At 43.8% G+C, this 19,730-nt stretch overlaps 1 protein-coding gene across 1 annotated transcript in view; it reads right to left on the bottom strand.

Moving 5' to 3' along the window:
* The window catches only part of LOC126334985 (ATP-binding cassette sub-family C member 4-like), a 378,851-nt gene that overhangs the window by 110,405 nt on the left and 248,716 nt on the right, over positions 1-19,730 (bottom strand). The window contains exons 12-15 of the mRNA XM_049997794.1: positions 9,875-10,018; positions 8,564-8,635; positions 2,189-2,382; positions 104-413 (exon numbers count right to left, since the gene is read on the bottom strand). Coding sequence (XP_049853751.1) covers positions 104-413; positions 2,189-2,382; positions 8,564-8,635; positions 9,875-10,018 — 720 coding nt within the window. The remainder of the gene's footprint in view (positions 1-103; positions 414-2,188; positions 2,383-8,563; positions 8,636-9,874; positions 10,019-19,730) is intronic.

Genomic DNA, 19,730 nt, shown 5'->3' with positions numbered 1-19,730 from the left:
TATCAGTTGGCTAGCGTTCTGTAGATGCGTTCGTGGAGTAACACTTTCCATTCTCGAACTTAGAGGGCGACAGCAGTGACGCGTTGCATCGCGCGGTGCTTACGTCCAACATGTCGAGCGTGGGGAAAGGCAGCAGTTCGTCGACGGCGCCGATGTCCTTGGAGAAGCGGTTGAGGATGCGGCCGGAGGGGTTGGTGTCGAAGAAGCGCATGGGCGCGCGCAACACGCGCTCGAACATCCAGTTGTGCAGGCGGCGCGAGGCGCGCATGCACGTGCGGAAGAAGATGAGCGAGCGGCCGATGCACGAGGCGATCAGGAGCGCCACCAGCCCGCCGTACACCGACACGAAGAACTCGCCGTCCTCCGCCGGCAGCTCGGGCGTCTGCGCCTTCCGCGCCTCCTCCGCCGCCGTCCTGTGCACCGGGGAACGTCCAGGGGATAGGCCGTCTTGAATAAGACCCTTCGGGTGGTAGGCAGTGTCATTATAAAACGCTAAACTCTCAAAGCGGCGTTTCGACCAATTTTAGTGGTTCTCTTCGCGGTCATTTTGCGACTGGGATCGTCTACGGAGAAGTGCGCATGAAACACGTAGGGGTTACTGAACGTACTCGTACATAGCGAGAGGTGGAAACAGGTAAATGAACCGAGGAACAACGTCGAACACGATCGTTTTGGTGGTCCAGATGTTATGGTGTTGACACACAGTGCTGCACAGACGTACTGAGCCCCAAATCTCTGAACAAGGTTCACTCACTAGTCAACGTTATTTTGTCACTGTACTCTTTTCTTATGTGCGTCTTTTCGGGGTGCATTCGGCGCTGGCTTCATTTTTTTGGATGACAATGCGCGACCCGAACGAACAGCGCTACTGGGGGAGTCCTTGGAACGATTGGATGTTCAGCGAATGGACTGGGCTGCCCTCTCCCGTCGATCACTCTCTCGCACCGACGTCATCGTTTTTCTCCACGACCATCGTACTGTGCTTCGTACTGTTGCCAATTATTGGACCGGAAGAAGTGTTTACATTGTCAATATGGGTGCGTATGCCAAATCCGGTATATCATCGTGTTTAATGTCAGTGCTCGACCCCATACAGTTGCCCAAACTCGACCAAGAGACTGTTGTAGATGACACTAGAACATGCTTCCTGCAGTCCAGTCATTTATTTGGGCCACTAAGGAAGCTGTCGGGCCGGCCGGAGTGGCCGAGCGGTTCTAGGCGCTACAGTCTGGAACCGCGCGACCGCTACGGTCGCAGGTTCGAATCCTGCCTCGGGCATGGATGTGTGCGTTGTCCTTAGGTTAGTTAGGTTTAAGTAGTTTTAAGTTCTATGGAACTGATGACCTCAGCAGTTAAGTTCCATAGTGCTCAGAGCTATTTTAACCATTTTTTGAAGCAGTCGGGAGACACAGATATGACGACGGTGGCGATGTCGAAGTGTTCATGCGCAACTGGCTACTGCAACAGCCACGTTAATTTTACGAAAATGGGATGATGGAGCAGCCTGTCCGCTGGGAAAAATGTGTTTTCCGTTCAGGAGACTATATACAAAGTAAGTTTGTGTGTATGAATTTAACTCGAGGTTAAAAATGCTTGAAATGGCTCTGAGCACTATGGGACTTAACATCTGAGGTCATCAGTCCCCTAGAACTTACAACTACTTACACCTAAGTAACCTAAGGACATCACACACATCCATGCCCGAGGCAGGATTCGAACCTGCGACCGTAGCAGTCGCGCGGTTCCAGACTGTAGCGTCTAGAACAGCTCGGAAACTTTGGCCCGCTAACTCGAGGTTAAATAAACTTTTTAAGAAATTCAGATTGTATATGATTCACCTTCGCGTGATAGTTGCTTAGAGCTGAAAAGTAGTCAACTAATGGATCGTTGGATACGTGACTCGTGTGGCGATTGATACGGCACCCGTATGTAAGGCTACTGGCTTTCAGAATTTGTTTATGAACGCGTCGGAAAGTGTGACACTCTCTGTTTCCACTAGTAGTACCTTCTTAGCGCGACTTGGACACAGTTTTGATGAGGAGGGCAGTTGAAACTTGCGTACCTTAGAATTGGTGACATGATGGTTTCTTAATTGACGTGAGAAATGAATTAACTATAACGCCGAAGAACATTTGCTGTGGTGTCCAGCCCACCGCATTGGAATGAGGAAGCGTTAGGCAGGACTCACCAGAAGGAGACCCAGTAGTCGCAGAGGCTGAGCACGACCTGGGCGCCGATGAGCGTGAAGACTACGAAGAAGAGCGTGATGGGCCCGCCGCCGGCGCGCGCGTACCCGAACATCACCTTGCCCAGCGCGCGCGTGTCCACCACCTCGGCGTCCTCGTCGTCCACGTCCGGCGCCGACAGCTCGCCGTTCGCCGTCTGAAAGCACGCGCCCAGACGCTCACACGACTGGCGACCACTAAGGTCTCCCAAAACCTGCCCACTTACCGCTCAGATTTAAAAAAAATATCTGCTGAAGTCACTCGACAGACTCAAGGCCGCTGGATATAATTGACTACCCATTAGATTCTAATGTGCCGACAGTACATGCATGGCTCTTTGTTTAATAGTAGTTAATAACTTGTTACAATATTTCGATCCTAGAATATACACTCCTGGAAATGGAAAAAAGAACACATTGACACCGGTGTGTCAGACCCACCATACTTGCTCCGGACACTGCGAGAGGGCTGTACAAGCAATGATCACACGCACGGCACAGCGGACACACCAGGAACCGCGGTGTAGGCCGTCGAATGGCGCTAGCTGCGCAGCATTTGTGCAACGCCGCCGTCAGTGTCAGCCAGTTTGCCGTGGCATACGGAGCTCCACCGCAGTCTTTAACACTGGTAGCATGCCGCCACAGCGTGGACGTGAACCGTATGTGCAGTTGACGGACTTTGAACGAGGGCGTATAGTGCACATGCGGGAGGCAGGGTGGACGTACCGCCGAATTGCTCAACACGTGGGGCGTGAGGTCTCCACAGTACATCGATGTTGTCGCCAGTGGTCGGCGGAAGGTGCACGTGCCCGTCGACCTGGGACCGGACCGCAACGACGCACGGATGCACACCAAGACCGTAGGATCTTACGCAGTGCCGTAGGGGACCGCACCGCCACTTCCCAGCAAATTAGGGACACTGTTGCTCCTGGAATATCGGCGAGGACCATTCGCAACCGTCTCCATGAAGCTGGGCTACGGTCCCGCACACCGTTAGGCCGTCTTCCGCTCACGCCCCAACATCGTGCAGCCCGCCTCCAGTGGTGTCGCGACAGGCGTGAATGGAGGGACGAATGGAGACGTGTCGTCTTCACCGATGAGAGTCGCTTCTGCCTTGGTGCCAATGATGGTCGTATGCGTGTTTGGCGCCGTGCAGGTGAGCGCCACAATCAGGACTGCATACGACCGAGGCACACAGGGCACCATGGTGTGGGGAGCGATCTCCTACACTGGCCGTACAGCTCTGGTGATCGTCGAGGGGACACTGAATAGTGCACGGTACATCCAAACCGTCATCGAACCCATCGTTCTACCATTCCTAGACCGGCAAGGGAACTTGCTGTTCCAACAGGACAATGCACGTCCGCATGTATCCCGTGCCACCCAACGTGCTCCAGAAGGTGTAAGTCAACTATCCTGGCCAGCAAGATCTCCGGATCTGTCCCCCATTGAGCATGTTTGGGACTGGATGAAGCGTTGTCTCACGCGGTCTGCACGAACGCTGGTCCAACTGAGGCGCCAGGTGGAAATGGCATGGCAAACCGTTCCACAGGACTACATCCAGCATCTCTACGATCGTCTCCATGGGAGAATAGCAGCCTGCATTGCTGCGAAAGGTGGATATACACTGTACTAGTGCCGACATTGTGCATGCTCTGTTGCCTGTGTCTATGTGCCTGTGGTTCTGTCAGTGTGATCATGTGATGTATCTGACCCCAGGAATGTGTCAATAAAGTTTCCCCTTCCTGGGACAATGATTTCACGGTGTTCTTATTTCAATTTCCAGGAGTGTATAAGAGGCGACCAAAAAATTTCTATTCGTAGTCCGTACAGACCGCAGTCGGTATGCTATAAGGCAAAATCGCCGTGAGCACTGAGGCAACCACCCCACCGACGCATTAGGTTCTAGATACCCGTTTGGTAAAGCAGTAACCACCTGCCACACATCCTCGTCCGACAGGAATTGTCGACCTTTCAAGGCCTTATTAAGGACCGAAGGCGTGCTAATCTTGTGGGGAAATATCAGGACCACAGGGCGGGTGTCGGATTGTCTCCTGCTTGAGTTGGTGCGATACGGGCACGTGCTTTATCGTGAACGAGCAGCACCCCTTATTGCTGTCTCCTACAACGACGGTTTTCGACAGACGTATTGCCCCATACACATTCTTTATCCTCCGACAGATTTCTACCGATGTTTGTCCTTCAGCTGCCAAGAAAACAACTACCGCACATTGGTCCTGTTGAAACGTCCCCTTAGAAAAATTAATGAATTACTTTGCTGATGAACCTCTTACATTATTTGATTTTCAAACAGTTGAGCAGAACTTAACGTACTCAGACATTTCACGCTTTACCTATTCTGATCAACACTAAACTGACACACAATATTTTTAGCGCAACGCAATCTGACTTTCAATAAGCCCTACAAAAGAATGGCCCTGACTAACATTAACCTATACTTTCACAAATCACTTACCTCACAAAAATCTTCGTTACTCGAACTACTGCAATACAGCGAGCGCCACTACTGCCTGCTAAATAAAAGATTCAAACTACTGAAGGCACTAACTACTGACAGGCATAGTTAGAAAATGAAAGATTCTGATGGAGAACAAACACTTTATTTACCTTAATAATGTTAATATTGCAAATTTTCTCTTTCTGATGGACAGTTGTAGAATTTTGGAACATGTATTATGTTCGAGTATAATGACTTTTCTGGAGACTAGAAATCTACTTTGTAGGGATCAGCATGGGTTTCGAAAAGGACGGTCGTGTGAAATCCAGCTCGCGCTATTCGTCCATGAGACTCAGAGGGCCATAGACACGGGTTCACAGGTAGATGCCGTGTTTCCTGACTTCCGCAAGGCGTTCGATACAGTTCCCCACAGTCGGTTAATGAACAAAGTAAGAGCATGTGGACTATCAGACCAATTGTGTGATTGGATTGAAGAGTTCCTAGATAACAGAAGGCAGCATGTAATTCTCAATGGAGAGAAGTCTTCCGAAGTAAGAGTGACTTCAGGTGTGCCGCAGGTGAGTGTCATAGGACCGTTGCTATTCACAATATACATAAATGATCTTGTGGATGATATCGGAAGTTCACTGAGGCTTTTTACAGATGATGCTGTAGTGTATCGAGAGATTGTAACAATGGAAAATTGTACTGAAATGCAGGAGGATCTGCAGCGAATTGACACATGGTGCAGGGAATGGCAATTGAATCTCAATGTAGACAAGTGTAATGTGCTGCGAATACATAGAAACATAGATCCCTTATCATTTAGCTACAAAATAGCAGGTCAGCAACTGGAAGCAGTTAATTCCATAAATTATCTGGGAGTACGCATTAGGAGTGATTTAAAATGGAATGATCATATAAAGTTGATCGTCGGTAAAGCAGATGCCATACTGAGATTAATTGGAAGAATCCTAAGGAAATGCAATCCGAAAACAAAGGAAGTAGGTGACAGTACGCTTGTTCGCCCACTGCTTCAATACTACTCAGCAGTGTGGGATCCGTACCAGATAGGGTCGATGGAAGAGACAGAGAAGATCCATCCAACGGAGAGCAGCGTTACAATTTAGTAATCGCGAAAGCGTTACGGAGATGATAGATAAACTCCAGTGGAAGACTCTGCAGGAGAGACGCTCAGTAGCTCGGTACGGACTTTTGTTAAAGTTTCGAGAACATACCTTCACCGAAGAGTCAAGCAGTACATTGCTCCCTCCTACGTATATCTCGCGAAGAGACCATGAGGATAAAATCAGAGAGATTAGAGCCCACACAGAAGCATACCGACAATCCTTCTTACCACGAACAATACGAGACTGGAATAGAAGGGAGAACCGATAGAGGTACTCAAGGTACACTCCGCCACACCCCGTCAGGTGGCTTGCGGACTATGGATGTAGTTGTAGATGTAGACACACGTCCACATCATCCGCTCTCAAAACTCCGCCATCTCTCACGCCACATCCACCACTGCTGGCGGCTCACCTCGAACTGCGCAACGCTACGCGCTGTTAACAGCCAACTGCCCACCACTGCAGTAGCATATACTCCAACAATGCAAACCAACCACAGCCTTCACACAGCACAGTCAGTGATTTTCATATAGAGCGCTACGTGACGTTACCAACATAAAAACCTAAACAGCCTACTTGCACTGTTTGGAGGCGTATGCTAATATCGTCGCCATAGTTCACGTTTGTGCATTTACCGCAAGCACGTCGGAATGACACGAATGCCACAGTCATCCTTTGCTTACATGTAGGTGCTTATATACCAGCATCGGAGTCGCGCTACGTTACATATACGCTGCAGCAACGCCCTCAAAAAGAAACTTTTTGATCGCCTCTTATAGATGTCTTTAACACTTTCGCCATGTATTACGCACTTCGTGTACTCCAGACGTAAACAGTGATGTACAGGTACAGCGCTACTGAAAAGCATAGCGAACGCTCTCACTTTCCTGACGGGTGTACCTCTCGTTCCTTCTACGTTCAGTATAGCGTAACAACGCTTGAGCTCTGTGCGTTGCTTGTCTAGTCTTTTTCCCTGTATATCGACGTCCTAGAACTTGCTTTCCATATAATCTATGGCCCTCAAGTTCTCTTGCGTTTGCAACGGCTCAGTACGCATCAGCACGAACATCGACAGTCCTGTTTTACTACCTACTCGTCTCTGTTACATACTTTTAACACTAGCACTTACTCCTTGACGCTCTTCACTGTACGTACAAATAGTTTTCCGCAATGGCAGTACTTCCATTCTCTTATCATCTTCCGTTGCGTTTTATGTGATATTTACTCAGTGCCCAAGTGCTCGGTCATGCCTAGGAAAAATAAATATGTCGATAATACATAAATGTTTTTGACACGCAATCAAACGTGAGTTTTAGTCAAACTGCCTAAGACCTATTTCATTTCACGTATCGAAAATGTTTATCGTTACGACAGTGCAATGGCCATGTTAGTCTACATCTGAAAGTATTCGGTGTATAGTTATGATATTTCCGTATCACCTGGTAAAGTGAGTAGCCGAAAAGGGCTTGTAGTGAACAATAATAACATTTAAAATTTTGACACGGCCTTGGTGGAACAATGATTTAACCCTTAACAAAAATATTAACTACTTCACTGTATTTACTGTTGACTATATAATGCATTTCACTGTTGAAGCAAGGTAGTTTTATTTTATTTGACGCCACAGCAAGAATACTGCCGTACAGAAGGCTGACGTGAATAATTTTATGATACATAATCAGATGGTGGCCATCGGAGTTACAAAGATTCATTACTCAGTAGCTTTTGGCAGTTGTGTGATAACTTTTTAGCAGATAATTACGAGATGCACAAAACACATAACAGCTGTGTTTAGTCACCATGAGAGCGTCGAAAGAATGTTGAACAGGCTGCAGTGAGGGCTGCATACATGAAAACCTGACTAGGTGCGAGAGGGACTCCGCCTCTGCACGTTCCGTACAAATATAATTCGGTGTACAGGCAGTTCATCCATTCCGACAATCGAAAATCTCTTTGATTTTTGGTTGTTATCGACATTGATACTGTCTAGATGCGGGTTCCAGTCATTCCAAGACTTTCGAGAATGTTTTAATTTCAGATTTGACGTTAGAAAATAAATTACAAAAGAATTTTTTTTTTCGTGTGATGTAATTACAAACTAACAGTTTTCATATTTTTTCCTTTGGTTTTACTGTGAGGTCAACGGGTATTACTCTACAGGTTTTGATGAGTGAGTTTTTGAATATCAAAATATGTGACATAAGTTGCCGTCTATTTTGACATCATTGATTTAGAAGTATCCAGTTTTCACATCACCAAGGGGCTTTAGATCTTAGTATGTGACATAAATTTCAAATGTATACGTCAACGCGTTCCTGAAAAAAAAAGTTTTTAACAGTTGGACGGAGAGACAGACAGACAGATTGGAAGCAATGTCATCCTGTAACGTTTCCGTTTTTACCGAAGGAGATCCGGGACCATAAAAAAGACTGCTGATAATTTCTAGCAATCCATCTTCCGAGAGGCTTCAACAAACGCTTTAATACTTCCGCTTTATGACCACAAACTAAAATTGGGAAAATTCAGACGTGAATAGCTTGCGCTATGTGCTACGGATGTGAGTACAACAACTATAAGATTTCAAAACGACAAAAATATTCCCTCATTATTGCGGACGTTACAGTGGTGTTCAGGTTAGGGAGAAAACAGTTCTCAATTCCAAGAAACGGCGCAGAAAGGGTAATTAAGACAAAACAGTGAAGAGGCACAAAAGTCAAATCATGAATTATTTATGTCTGAGAATGTACTTACTATTCTCGAGGCGTCGGACAGTCTGTGTTGTGATGATACGGACTGCCTTGAAGCTCTTCTTGCAGCCTTCTCCTGAAACACCAGAGAAATCGTATTTTCTTCTGAAACAATGCCTATAATGTAAGTTCGTAAGTTTCATGCCCTGTGTCATTTTGAATAAAATAATTTTAGGTACTAGACCCAATCATTGTAAAACACTGAAGCAACTAAATTGGCGACGTTTCGAACAACTTTCTGTGTCCTCTTCAGGGCAGTTAACCTTCCTCAAGATAACCGCAGCAAGTGGGACGAAAAGTCGGCGATTTAGTTTCTTTAGTGTTTTACAATGAGGCGGCCTAGTACCCAAAATTATTTTATCCAAAACGCCTCTCATCTTTATTTCATATTTTATATACATAAATTATTTTCAGAGTAGGAGAAACTAAACTGAACCTGAGCAGTATAATCACATAAACAGAACGAGGTTGTGCTAGCAATAGGAGTGATTATAGCAGATAAGGTGATACCCACATAAGTGATATTATCAAATTGTCCCAAAGTCGCAGCACATTGTTGATGATATACTTTGGATGGTGATAATGTGTGATTTGTGGGGCGCTCAACTGCGCGGTTGCCGGCACCAGTACAAATTCCCATTCTTTGCTCAGTCCAAATTCGCCACGTTCTTGAATGATGATGAAATGATGATGACAACACAAACACTCAGTCAACTCTAGGCATGTGAAAATCCCTGACCCCGAACCCGGGACCCCGTGCTCGGGAAGCGAAAACGTGACTGCGAGACCGCGATCTGCGGACTATACTTTGGAGGTAGTGGTGCTGTGTAAATGACTGGATGTAGAATGTTGCAGTACTGTTTGTGGTAAACAATGATTGCATCGGTGGTAGAAAGCAGGTGCGTTGGAAACACTGGCTTCATTTTGAGTAAGTATTAAAGGCCCAGAATAACAATAAGTGACAGCAGCAGTGGGTGGTTACGCCCTAAGAGGTTGTAAGGTGACAGACGCTTTAGGTGTAATAAAACCGAAAATGTCTCGCGGAAATAACAGCGGTATAGTATAATATCTAACTTCTGTAACATTATTACAAACTATTTGTGGTAGCTGCAGTTGAAGCTCGCAGAGACGATGGAGGTTATAATAGAGTTTATCTCATACGAAAATATTAGTGTTATGGAATAAGAGAAACGACAGTGACTAATATTCTGGATTTTTGTGACGACATAAAGAGAATTAATTCACATTAATATTAATAGTGCAAACTCCAATAGAGAGCAGCTGTGGTGTTGCTAGTGTATGAAAACAACAATACCTGTGATGCCTTTTCGCTTTCCTTCTCCTTCTCTGCCGCGACATCCCCCTCTTTCAGTCCATCTTCTGCCGTAGACATCAGGTTAAAGAACGTTGTGCTTCTTTTAGCCAACTCGGTAAACGTTCCTTGATCTTCAATTTTTCCCTGTAAGGCAAACCACAATTATGTTACAAGCAAGAGACTTGGAAGCGACACAGGTTTTTAAAAAAATAAGTTCAGTAGTGGCAAGTTGTAAATCACTTTTAAAATGAAAATATTGATGATAGGAAATACGTGACCCAACAAGACAACGGTGAGCGAAAGGTCGTAATTTTGAAATTTTCGGAGTAGTAGCTTAAACCACACGCTGTCTACCTTTAGTAAGCAGGACAGGACATCATTGTACTCTTTTCGAACAGTTTGTAGTAGCATTGAAACAAGAAATCTACAGTTTAACAAAAGTAACCAGTTTAGACTGAAAATGGTGTTTATCTACCTGGTAACCGGTGTCAGTTATAGAAAGAACACCTTCAGATCTTTATGTGCCTCAATTGGTGAGCCGTGGAGCTGATGCGCGTAGCCTTGTAAGTGCTATGAGGCACTTCGTCAACTAAGCCACGTCACCAGTGGAGTGTCCTACTGGTCTGAAGATGGTTTTTCTATGACTGAAACCAGTTCCCAGAAAAATAAACACAACTTGCGATCTAGGCTGGCATTTTTTGTTAAGTTACGATAAAAGATCACTCTTATTCCAATTATGACCTAAAAAAGAATCTACAGTTGACGAACAAATTGAGATAAATGCGAACACATGCCATTTCTCCGTTTACTGTACATAAGATGAATATTGAGTAAGAGGGCAAACATTTGGAGGCGATTCCTGAGAGAAAGAGGAACAAAAAAGGTTCTTATCCACATATGTCACGAAACGGAGAGTGTGTATGCAATGCAACAATTAGTAATGGTACATTACTTTACAAATTACAAGGTATTAATTTATTATTTAATTAACGCATAGTTTCCATTTTGTTGGCATTGATGATAGCCATTATTCTTTGTGTTTCAGGATGTGTGATCTCAGCTCTGCCGGCCGCGGTGGCCGAGCGGTTCTAGGCGCTTCAATGCGGAACCGCGCACCTGCTACGGTCGCAGGTTCGAATCCTGCCTCGGACATGGATGTGTGTGATGTCCTTAGGTTAGTTAGGTTTAAGTTGTTTCTAAGTCTAGGGGACTGATGACCTCAGATGTTGAGTCGCATAGTGCTTAGAGCCATTTGAACCATTTGATCTCAGCTCTGACGTTGAAGCTCAGTGGTCTGTTATTCATTTCAGGAGCAAGCCGAAGTGGTTTTCCGTCTATGGTGGAATGGTCGCACAGATTTCCTGAGGCACTTACTCTTATCGGTGACACCACTCTACACACAAAACCTTCGCATCAATTTCTCAGCGTTTGTGAAAGCATAGGTCCTTCCAGAGAGATGAACAACCTGAAGGGCCGCAGTATGTTCTTGCATCAGCTCTGGAACAATAAGTTCTACACGATACACGATACTGAGACCGAAGACCTTCATTTTTTTTTTCTTTTTCTTTTGGAGGCTCTGAAGTTTTGTGCGTTAGTGAATGCTGAAGCAGTTGGTGAAGTCCAGACCTTTGAACAGCGTGTCTGTGTTACTCTGGACGCCATTCGGTCACAACGTGGAACATTCTAAAAAGTGAGGCAGTCCGTGATGTGACGTGCGAGCGCTCGCATTGGTGGACATTGTCGTCTGTGGTCGATGTCGGTGGCCTTCTTTTCCCGATAAGCATGACCCACGTCTGTGCGCCCTTGGTCAAATTTCTGGCGCCATTTCACTGCTACTGAACACAACGTTGTATTTGCTCCATATGTCACCAGAACTTCGCGATGAATCTGTATGCAATTCAGACGTTTTCCCTACAAGAATCGTACTGCCCCGCATACTTCAACTTTGGTATACGTTTACTGCTGTCGCTGCATTTCAGTCGCACACTGTGATGCACTTGTTAACCGTACCGCAGCTGAACTGTGTCTGGAGAAAACTTAGAACCCGTTCTCTCTTCTGATAACCCGTACCCTTGTTGCACAACGGCCTTATAGCATATGTAACTTACTTTTGAAATCCTCTCGTACAACAATGGACGATCGACGGTATAGTACGAATCACTTGTGCCTTCCTCAAACTTACACTTTATTTGTGGTTGTGCCACTGTTTCGGATCTGTTTTAACATATCTGTGATACTCGTTATCCACCGGTGGGCCGTCGTATCCTGCCTTTTATGAAAGACGCTTGAATCCTCATCGTTACATCACAGCGATGTATTAGCTAATCGTTTCTAATAGGAAACATAAGAACCACATGAAGATTACGAAACATCGTCATGCATGACAGAAGACTTTTTCCCGCAGTCCATACGGCAAAGCCGCAGAAAAGGTATAGTCTAAAAAGATAAGCTATTCGCACTAGTATTGCAGTGAATGAAAATGCACGTGGAACTAAACAGTATTTCACGTAGTTAATAGTGACCAAGGTGGCTAGTTTAGGAAGCGGGAAGAGAAGGAAACTAGTGTATAACTTCCCGTCGACAAAGAGGTGATTAGAGCCGGAGTTCAAGCTCGGATTAGGGAAGGATGGAAAACGAAGCGGGCGTACCCTTTCAAAAGAAGCATTCTGCCATTTGCCTAAAACGATTTAGGGAAATCATGGAATACCTAAATTAGGATGGCAGAACGCGGGTTTGTAGGAAGCGGTACTGTGTGGAATAATTATCTGTATTTTTCTGTTACCAGTCAAATTTATGTATTTTATGTTTAATTTAACATACTGCAACGCGTTTGAAACAGGTTTTGCTCATCATCAGGCATTTCTGCAAACAGATATATGTTGCATAAAGATAAAACGCCAAAATCTAAATCAACATTTTTCTCATTGTTCTGCTCGTGGAGTAGTTTTTGGGGATATTTGTCGAGAGGGAGGGAGGGAGGGGAGGCAGCATTTGACCACAAATCGATGTCAAACGGTGTCTTCCGCTAGTACGGAGCTGTGCTTCGTTGTTTGTTATGTTTGACACCACAGCCTGTGTGGGATTCACGTAGTTTTGCATTAAGTTGTTATGGTGCGGTAAACGTGTGATATACTGTTTATATATCAGCTGTTATTCACTTATCACTTTGGTGTCCGAAAGATTGATTCACATCGTTGGTACTCTGACGGAGCTGTTGTATGACTGGTTAGTCTGACACTGATTTGGACGTATTTCGCTGCACACAATGCTTCTTCATATATGTAAACAATATACACTTAACACAAAGTGTCCGGTTTAAAAATATAATAATATAAAATGTAATAACTTGAGAAGTAATAGACATATTTATTGGCGGTATGTTTCTACAAGAATGGTAACTCAAAATGTTTCTTTACACTCCTAATACACCTTGGTATGCGTATGTTTAGCGACGCAGCTGACATCTAATCTGCATTCTACTTCTCTCCAAGTATTTTGCAGCATTGCAGGCGCAACATTTGCTACAGCTGCAAGAACGCGATGGCACAGATCAGGTAGTTGACGGACTGGTGTCTGGTGCGCTTGATTTTTGATAAACTCTCACAGAAAAAAATCAAGTGGCATAATGTCTAGGCTTCTAGGGGTGCCAAGTAATTGATGGACTACCTCTCCCATTCCTGGGAACTCATAACCAAGATGTCCCTCACAATGTTCGAAAAATTACATGGTGTGTCATCTCACGAGGAAGCTATAACACAGCACATAGCTCCAACATGTCTAAGTACGTTGTTGCATTAAATGTAGTAGGCTCCGCGAAGAATAATGGGCCTATAAACCTGTCCTTGAACAATCCACACCACACATTCACTTCCGGTGAGTTAATTCATACTCTATCACAACGTGGGTGGATTTCAGTTTCCCATGCAGCAGTTGTACTTGTTTGCCATGCCGGAAGTGTGGAACGTCCGAGACACAGGGAAAATAAACGAATGCGTCGTTTTCATCTATTTTTGTCAGAATTGTCTCCGGCAATACCTTCCGTCGCCGCATGACCTCATGTTTTATTTTGTGACAAAGTTGCTGTTTGTACGCCCACAGGCACAACCGTTTATGGACGGCATTGTGTTCTGTCGAATGAGATACCTGCGACTGCCTGCTTTCTTGTCGGATAGACTTACGAGGTCTCCGTTGGAGGTGGAAGGACATACAGATTAATTCAACAGTAGCCTCTGGAACAGCGTTTTTGGCGTGGTGGTCCGACATCGAAACCAAACTCCCAGTTTCCAGTCCGTTCTCACGCCAAAAACGAGGTTGTACCAGAGTAACAGAATTTAGCTCCGCGAGAGAAAGCACACAGACCACGTTCTGCTGAAGAGTCCAGTCCACTCGGCTACTAACGCGCGTATGGGTGAATAACGCAGCTACGTGCAGGAGCACTCGCTACCAACTGGCGCAACACAGATAACATTCTGAGTAACCACATTTGTTGTAGCAAATTCCCGATCAATGTCTCTACGTCTCAAGTTATCACGTTTTATATTATTATATGTTAAGTTTCACACTGGCACATCTTAAATCTATTGCATTAGCACTGAATTAAGGCTACTGAAGAATTCGGAGTTTCGAATACAAGTGTCTCATTAAAACTTTTATCTCTATTTTTGTACTGTGAATGAATATTTCTACCAAAATACAAAAAAGGAGATAATTTTCTTAATGAGATAAATGCATTAAAAAACTCAAAATCCTTCAGTAGCCTTAGAAATTCCGTGGAAAAAATGGAAATATTCAGAACACACACTACTCCCCCCCCCCTCCCTCCCTCGCTCTACACAAATACCCCCAAAGCCATACCAGCAGCAGAACGGTGACCAAACAGTGTTCTACGTTCATTTAAATTATCACATTTCATCTTTAAGTAGCATATACGTGTACGCATAAATGCCTGATGACGAGCAAAACATGCTTGAAACGCGTTGCAGTATGTTAAAATTCATAAATGTGACTGGCAGCAGAAAAATACAAATAAATATTTCACATTTTTATGGATTTTGAACTTACCTGAGGCATTTGTGCCAGTAGGGAGACTGAAATCTACCTAACATCTCTCCAGAAAGAATGAAAGAAACCGCCTAAAGCTACACTAGGACAGTCGATGCGGCCTGCGTTTAGATATATCTATGCGGGTTTAGTTTGTTAATTCTCACAACATTTAAAAGACAGCTCTATCGATTTTTTTTTCTGTGAATCAGTATCGGGGACATAGGGCGTACATACATTTCTGCCTGCAGAAACAAATGAACAATTCCTTTGTCTCGCCAGATGTGCCTCTGACCTTCACGGCGTCTGACTGCGCTCCAGCAGCCGTATTCGTTATGCGGCACAGATAATACGGGGTCCCCTGTGGCCGTTACGTATTTCATATTACCTTCTGTTTTTGACTGCAGTGATTTCAATCAAACAAAAAAGTTGCCGAAGTAAGTGTTTCATCTTTATACCTTAGATTTCAACGAAAAAGGCAGTGATCAAGTTTTTGCGCTATTGTTTACGGCAGTTGTGCCACGAGGCCAAAGTTCCATCACACAAAGAATTTGAGAAGATTACATCACTGTCGCCACCACTTGCGTAAGATTTCGGAATTCGTAACTTTACTACACGTACTGAAAGTATCACTCAAACGAATTAAAATATACTGAAGTGTTGAAATGCTGGTGAAACTGACTGATAGTCCAATTCGCCGGGTTAGCAGTTTTACTGTAGTCGCTCAGAGACGGGTACAACCGGTCTCGTACCATGCAGGTGTATAACCAGGTGTATTTCTGCGTACTACTGACCTTACTACTCACTCACTAAGTTCAGAATTCTTAATACTGAAAATTAAAATCATGGCACGCTAATTAAAGACAAAAAGGATGAGCCGCTATCATAAAATTAGTTATAACGTCTAATGTCCCATGTTATCTAAATCGCTAAATGCGTGTTCCAAGATGCTATGTGAGGCACTGCTGATGTAACCACCAACGGAAGTCAGACTTAATCAAGTCAGCTGTCACTGGCAATTTACTTTTGGAGAGCGCCAGATGTCACTAAAACAAAAATGCTATAAGAGTAGACCCAAATACAATACAGTCAGTATCACGTGTGGTAACGAGTAACGGTCTGGACTGTTGAACTTCTGAGTACTGAGATTGTAACGCCGGAAATGCATATCCTCCTATTTCCATCTATTGTACCATAATTTTTTTCCCTTATTTTGTTACCTGAAGATATGACATTTCTGTGTCTTTATATATTGTAATTGTTTATATATATATATATATATATATATATATATATATATATATATATATATATATATATATATGCACTTTTGTCGATGTATAATTGGTTTGTTTTATAAATATTATTTGTATTTTTATGCTGGGTCTGCCCTAGGGAAAACTATGCTATCGAACGGCTACATCGATAGGCAATGTGGAGAACCAAAGTGTTTACGATCTTAGGTAGTGTTAACTCTGCCGCATGGAGTGCAGAGCAGAGAGAGTCTGGCTGGAGTAGGGCGGTGGAGCAGGTGTGTTGTGTGACGCTCCCGCGAGTTGCCGCGCTTTCAGGGTTTGGCAGCATGTAATTGCGCTCGACTTGCTATGATAGTTTCTGACACGGTGTCGCGGACGGGAAGCATTAGCTGGCGCACATCAACAGCCCGTTTCGCCTGGTGACAGTGTCGAGAAGAAGGCGCGCCAACATCCAGCTTCTGCAACAGAGACGGCCGACAATGAGTGACTGTCGCCACCTCCTCGATCGACGATTTCAAACCTTCAGTCAACCAACAAGGAAGACTGGTAGCACGTAAAGTCTTAGAACTGTATGGCAGACCTCAGCTATTCAATCTGTTCAAATCGCAAAATTACAGCAACATAGCATCAACATTTGTTGCTCATTGTCCCAATTGCATTGCCAAGAAGGGTCCCTTCCTTTCCGGAATGAACCCGAGGGCCATTGAAATTCAAACCCCAGCATTAAAGTAATATCATTCGATTTCACTGCTTTAATTTCGAAGTTCAGTTAAAGCATTCATAGCTGGCTACAATATTTAGATTACACAAGCACAAATTAAGAGTGCGAGTTTTGTTACCATATTTTAGCTTACCTGTGACTGCAGCTCAGCTTGGTATATACTAAATTTTACTATTATTAATTGTTCTGAATCATTTAATTCAAGTTCAAAGTTAAATCTCTTATTTCTTAATTGCGTAGATTCAAGTAGCTTTTGCAATGGTTGTTGAGGTAGCCCAAGACTAACCTTATTTTACTGAATTTCGTAGTGCTTTAGAAAGAAAGCTCACTATTAATTTGAGTCACTAAATTAACATTTCAATTTTCCGGTTTTATTGATTCTTTCGCTAAATTAAGTCACAGTGTAGAGAAATTTATTACTTCTGACAAACATTAAGTTTTCACACAACACGTGTCAACCTTCAGTTACCACGCTTTTAGCGCTAATTATATGTGCATTAACCTTTCTTTTTCAGTTATTATAGTAGTTATCCATAGGACTGCCGACCGTAATTTTCCCCAAATCTCAAATATCTAATTAACGCCAGTTAATTGTTAACGTAACGACGGCACATTCACTTTCTTTATTAATTTTACCCATTTCTCAAAATTAATTTTCACCAATTTCATTTGCATTTTTTCTTTCATTTAGATGTAACACTTTCCTCCCTCTTTACCGACAAATTAACTTCGGTGACGATTGTTTTTCCCAAATTTCCATTAGGTGCACGTGGTTTAATGTGTCACTGTCATTAAGGACGATAAGTGATGGGGGAGGTTGCAAGATGACATCGGAGAATACACCAGTGTCTACCGCTTCCATTATGGCAACATCGATATATCATCAGAAATGGTAGGTGTGATCCTAAAATGAAAGTGTATGTGAAGCGAAATTTCTCACCGTCCTAAATAATACAAAGGAAACAGTAACTAAGGACGGCACTTACGAGAAAGTTTTGCTATACATTTGTGTGCGGAATGAAAATGCATTTTGCATAGTAGTAAGGCGTCAGAACTTGGTTAAAAGGACAACCAGCATTCCAATACCTCAGTGTATTTTAATTTGCTTACACGATCCTGTCAGTATGTATAATTATTTTGCCGGCCGCGGTGGTCTCGCGGTTCTAGGCGCGCAGTCCGGAACCGTGCGACTGCTACGGTCGCAGGTTCGAATCCTGCCTCGGGCATGGATGTGTGTGATGTCCTTAGGTTAGTTAGGTTTAAGTAGTTCTAAGTTCTAGGGGACTAATAACCACAGCAGTTGAGTCCCATAGTGCTCAGAGCCATTTGAACCATTTTTTATAATTATTTTAGCTGTCATGCCCTACGAATGAGATTGTTTTCATAACTTAAAACTGTAACAGTATTTTATAACTGGATAGTATTCACACGAATGCGTGAAATCATGGTCATGGAACACCACCACCGGTCGGTATCGTTCGACGTCTATGTAAAAATGTAGCGCCTTACATGCGTTGGTTAAATAACTGAGGGCAGTCTGTACACCTCGGTAGAGAAAGCACGAGTGGAGAAGACATTTTAAGGCTTAATGTCCTGGAAACTCCAAGATAATTACACGCGGTGCACTGGCTCGGCTCTGGTAAGATGAGAAAGGAAAGCGGCCGTGATCTTCTCCACGAAAACGATTCTGTCTAATCGGTTTAGGGAAAGTTCGGAAAACTTGAATCAGAGTGAATGTATGGGTCTCTGTACCTTACTCTCCCCGAATGCCAATCCTCATTCGATGGACGTCAAGCACTACAACCATACAACGTAACTATAGGAAGAGAAGACGCCGGTTAGACAACAGATTGATAAAATGAATTCTCTAGCACTGGACGTCCTGTAGTCGTCGGTGCTTGGTGTCAATGTTGGCTTTGTCACGAGTAAACTGGTAGAGTGTTAATAGTAAGGCGAATTGCCGGAATTTGTAAAATGGCGAATCACTAGAAAGACAGAAACTCCTCAGCCGAAGGCTGAGGTCTCCAAAGGCGTTAAAGCGTCATGAAGCGCAGTTTCACGTCTGCGAATTAGTTTTCAAAACAAGAGAGAGCTATTCAAAGAAAATCAGGGCTTAGCCGTTCACGAATAACTACAACCAGGAATCATCGTCACCGCACGTCAGAGACCAAATAGCAGGTGGTATCCGAATAGACAGTATCGAGTACTGAACACAGAGTGTCTATTAAAACCGTTCGCAGTCGGCTTCCTGAGAGGGGTGTGCCCACTAATTGTCAAGATTTTAAACCGTAAACAGCAACTGTTGAAAATCTTCACCTTAAATGTTAACAGCCAAAGCAGTTGCAGGATAAAGATTTATTAACATTCTTGACAACGCTTTCGGTAAATCCAAATATACCTTCATCAGAAGTAAAATACACTAAAATTACATCCTGCAATGGAGAGTAATAAAACAATTGTGCCAAAGGCGTCGTCAGTAGTTAAAACATCATCTCCATTTATACAACTTGATTATGCACAGAGGATCGATGCGAACACAGCATTTCATCAGTACTTTGCCTAGATATGTTGTATAAATGGAGATGATGTTTTAACTACTGACGGCGCCTTTGGCGCAATTGTTTTATTAATCTCCATTGCAAGATGTAATTTTAGTCTGTTTTACTTCTGATGAAGGTATATTTAGATATACCGAAACCGTGGTCAAGAATTTTAATAAATCTTTATCCTGCAACTGTTTTGGCTGTCATCATTTATCGTGAAGTCCACTAATAGTGTTTGCCCAAGTAAGAAGACGACACCGTAGTGTCCGGAGACACTTAATGAAGATAATATAAAT

Source organism: Schistocerca gregaria, chromosome 2 (genome assembly GCF_023897955.1).
Source record: "Schistocerca gregaria isolate iqSchGreg1 chromosome 2, iqSchGreg1.2, whole genome shotgun sequence".
Lineage (NCBI taxonomy): Eukaryota > Metazoa > Arthropoda > Insecta > Orthoptera > Acrididae > Schistocerca > Schistocerca gregaria.
The sequence above is the reverse complement of the archived record's forward strand: the minus strand, read 5'-3'. Positions and strand labels throughout refer to the sequence as shown.